The sequence below is a fragment of the Mytilus edulis genome, chromosome 4 (assembly GCF_963676685.1).
Source record: "Mytilus edulis chromosome 4, xbMytEdul2.2, whole genome shotgun sequence".
Lineage (NCBI taxonomy): Eukaryota > Metazoa > Mollusca > Bivalvia > Mytilida > Mytilidae > Mytilus > Mytilus edulis.
Window position 1 is genome coordinate 83097195 of NC_092347.1, and position 4645 is coordinate 83101839.

At 31.3% G+C, this 4645-nt stretch overlaps 1 protein-coding gene across 1 annotated transcript; it reads left to right on the plus strand.

Annotated features, from left to right (window-relative positions):
• Positions 1–1503: 1503 nt before the first annotated feature.
• On the plus strand, positions 1504–2899 carry LOC139520768 (octopamine receptor beta-2R-like). Its single transcript, XM_071313697.1, has one exon. It carries the CDS (start codon positions 1614–1616, stop codon positions 2772–2774), a length of 1161 nt encoding a protein of 386 aa, XP_071169798.1. The 5' UTR covers positions 1504–1613; the 3' UTR covers positions 2775–2899.
• The last annotated feature ends 1746 nt before the right edge of the window (positions 2900–4645 follow it).

A 4645-nucleotide genomic window follows, 5' to 3' on the forward strand; every position in this document is an offset into this window, starting at 1 on the left:
AATTATTCTAAATCACATTTCAAATACTGTGAAAGATTATTCGTTTGAAAAGGTCATTTTCATCATAACATTATTTGAAAAGTTGGATCAATGATATGAAGTCATGTTTAGTTTTTTAGTCAATTTTCGGACGTGTCCACTGTGGTAAATTCAGTACTGTTCAGACATTTAGCTTGCAGTCAACTGAGCACTGTTCAATTGCTTTTTAAACAAGTCAGTATAATATTGATATTTACAGGTAAATAATAACGAATTTGGCCACAGTGTATAAGTTTGATAATCGACTGATAGACTTAAAATTACACAACAATTTATTGTTCAGTCCATTTGTATATGTTCAGATTAAAAAGACCGTTTTAGATTTAAATTTATTTGATTATGAATTTTAACATGTAACTCAAGAAAGAAACACTTTGCATGTCTGTAGGTAGACCCAATAAGTCCTTTCATCTTTACATATACAGAATTGCAGGTCAGATAATGGAATCGAAATCTGAAGAAAGAGACATAAGTTATTAGATCAAAAAAATAAATCATGTTAAATATTCAATTGATGCATCTTATACATTATTTTATCAGCTAAAGAGATAAGTAACTAATCAGTTTATTCATTTCATAAAAGGCTAGTATCAGCAAGATACAGTATTGTACTAAAAAATATCCTGCAAATTGTTTTCTTCCTCTTTCTAAAAAAAAATATTTCTATATTTAGTCAAAAGCAACATGGAGATGCAATTTAGGTAGAGTAATTTAGATATGACGTATAAGAAGATACAATTTTATAACTTAATTGGATTACATTATATTAATCAGTTATTGTTAGAACTAATTGGTTGGTGTTATCCTCCTGCTTAAGAGTTAATATGACAGACATGTTGACAATAACACATGCTTTGACAAACAGTGTAGGAGTACTGTATCGTTCGCCATTCGATAGTTTTTGTTTGTTTAACTGATAATGATCATGCTTTGTAAAAGTTGCTATTTTGGGATCGAAGTAGTTCATCGTTCTTTAGCGAAGTTAAATTTTCTTAAGTTTTGTTTTGTTTATTGTGTTGAGCGCGATTCTCATAAATTAAACACCTTTCACTTTATGCTGGACATTTATTTTAAAAATAGGAAACCCTTACTAAACAAGACATCTTTAATGTTTATTTTCATCACTCATGATGTTACAGATCAGCAAAGAGGTAAATTGCTATATTACTTTTTGGACCTTTTGGATTATAGCTTTTGATCTTTTATATAAGCTTTGGATTACAAATATTTGGCCACGAGCATCACTGAAGAGACATGTATTGTCGAAACGCGCATCTGGTGCAGGAAAATTGGTACCGTTAATGTTATTACAGTTGTTTGTTTGATTATGATTTTTTAACCTATTGCTTAAACATCATACGCATATTTAGCTTTTACATTTATCAATCTATTCGAAACTTCTTCTTACAAATGTATTTACTTGTCTTTTTATATTTATTGTACTTTTGTTCTCACTTCAGATTATGTAATTGGGATATTGAAGAAAGAAACGTGAAGCACTGTAAAGGCATGACGTTTTAGATTATCCTTTGTTGGTTTGTCTTTTATGATTTCATGCTGTTTGGAAATGAACGATGTTAAAATCACAGATGTCACTGCAATCGCCAGAGATGATGCTGAGATTACATGACAACGCAACAAATAACAGTTTTGTAGTTAATGAAACAACACATACATCTTTACATGTGTTTTTATTGGTGATAAAATCAACAGTCATGACACTTATCATGTGCACTGCTGTAGCAGGGAACCTATTAGTAATTGGAAGTGTTGTTAAATTCGAACGTCTTAGGTCACGTGTGACAAATTACTTCATCGTATCTTTGGCCTTTGCTGATATTTTAGTTGCCGTTCTAGTAATGCCATTCAATGCCAGTATGGAAATTAGTGATAAATGGATATTTGGGTCATTTATGTGTGACATATTTAATTCGAATGACGTATTATTCAGTACAAGTTCAATTTTACATATATGTTGCATAAGTATGGATCGCTATATAGCTATCATGAAACCTTTAAAATATGAGAGAAAAATGACGAAATTCCGTGCTTTGTCAATGATTGCCGTTACATGGATAGCTTCACTCTTGATTTCATATATACCAATTCATTCGCAACTCTATACAACACACGAAAACGCACTTGTGTTGAAAAATAATCCGAATGCTTGCACTTTTGTTGTGAATCGTTTATATGCTATAATATCGTCCAGTGTTTCATTTTGGATACCATGTACTATAATGGTGTTTGTTTACATAAGGATTTTTATTGAAGCCAGAAAGCAAGAAAAACATATCCGGTCAGCTAGTGTTTGCTCAAACAAATCAAATGCCTTATATCCAGGTAGAAACGCTCGTGATATTTCTGATCGGAAGACTATGAAAAGGGAGCATAAAGCTGCAAAAACGCTTGGAATAATAATGGGCGTTTTCATTTTATGCTTTTTCCCGTTTTTCTCATGGTATTTAATTACAAGTATGTGTAAAAACTTTTGTCCATACCCACCAATACTAGGAAAAATTCTATTTTGGATAGGATATTCTAATTCGTGCTTGAATCCAATTATATATGCTTATTATAATCGAGAATTTAGGCAAGCTTTTAAAAGACTGTTAAAAATGAAGTCTCAATTTGATTCGTATAATTTTAATCATTGTTCTTCCGGTGATACGAAAGACACTGCTAACGTTCCCTTGGTTTATCTTAATGGCAATGGTGGACCAACTTCAGTGTAGGCATTTCATGTAAAATGTCAGAACAGAATATGGTCTAAATACAATCAAACTTCATGTGACAAAATAAAGTCTTCATAATATATATGTCTACAGTTGCTAGTATTTTATCGTTGATAAGTATTGATATACAATACATAATTGTTTCAGGTACATTAGAAAACGTTTTTGAACTAAAAGTGTATATAGACTGTATAAGCTTTTTTTTTCGATATCCTAAATCCAGAAATATATACATCTTTATTAGAAACTATATCCAGTGTGAAAACAATTCATATTACGAAAACAAAACAGCATTTACATATCTCTTCTAGATGATAATACTTGCTGTTGTTATTCATCAACAAACACATTATTTGGTTTCAAAGATGGACATGCAGGATACTTCAACAAACCTCTTCCGAAAGGGGTAGAATTTTCAACATTAATCGTTTTCCGACTAAAGACTCTACAATAACATGTCTTGACCGTCTGTATTTAGATCATTTTCAAGCTTTCTATGTACTGTTATATTTAATAAGACTGTATCATAAGTCCATAACTGCTATACGTACAATTTAAAATATCTAAGTTCGTTGTGCATGTGTATTTTTTCACAAAAAGAAACATGAACTATGAATATCATTTTGTTGTTGTCTATTATGAATTCGGTACATGTCTGAATATCTATGAGATGATTACATGTTCATGGCATGACAAACTATCAAGGCTGAGAATGTCAAACTAGAACTAATTTATCGAGAAAGTATTCTACATATTTCTTCAATGTTTTTGTTGCTTTAACAGGTTTGAAATCATTTGATAAGAAAGTAAAACGATCAAAATAGAAATTCTTTGTTATTATAACATGTCAGCAATACGATCAACCAACAAATCATTGACATAAAACGTTTAACTATACATTTTAAAAGACTCGATTGGAGAATGAATTACAAGTGAACATCATCATGTGTAGAGCATATCACCATCACAAAATAAGCAGATTTTAGATATCAGTTATAACAGAACTTTCCACAGGAGAGTACGGTTACCTAGAAACCGTAGACTGGGATGAACACTTAAACAAAGGAAGATTGGTTGTTAAGAAACAATGGATATTCTGTCATCTTATATTACTTGCGTTGACTGCATGCGTTACCAACACTTATTCAGGAAATGATATTGCCATCAACCATTAACGGAACATATATCAATCTGCACTAAAAATATATTGTAAAACAATTGGTCAAATATCAAGTGAGGGTGGGTAAAACGAACAAGGAATAAATAGTTTTGGTATCATTCACCTTATAAATCAATACAGAATAGTTATCAAAGGTACCAGTATATAATTTTATACGCTAGACGCGCGTTTCGTCTATATGAGACTCATCAGTGACGCTCGGATCAAAACAGCCAAACGAGTATAAAGTTGAAGAGCATTGAGGAACAAACACCGAAGTGCTGACTACTAGGCTGGTGATACCCTCGGGGACGAAATGTCCACCAGCAGTAACATATCGACCCAGTGGTGTATATAGTTATCAAAGGTACTAGGCTGATAATTTAAAACGCCAAACGCCCATTGTGTCTACATAAGACTCATCAGAAATAACATTACATATAACTTTATACAATCTTCAGACATGGTGCAATATATTAAATTGTTTTGTTGTTTTTTCATTTTCCCCCCAAAAATAAATAAATAAATATACTAGTCAACAAAAGAAACGGTACAAGACTTTTTTTTCAAATTAAAGACAAAGTTTTCCGTTCATTGGACCAATATTGAAGGTAGTAATACTTAATCATTATGGAAATATAAATTCGTTTGAAAAAAATACTTTTTTGCTTTCGTGACGTTTTTTCGCGATTTTTTTTTTTTACAAAATTTA

Excerpts from the sequence above, each read along its gene's own strand:
- LOC139520768 (XM_071313697.1), top strand. The coding sequence starts at position 1,614 with ATGTTAAAATCACAGATGTCACTGCAATCGCCAGAGATGATGCTGAGA.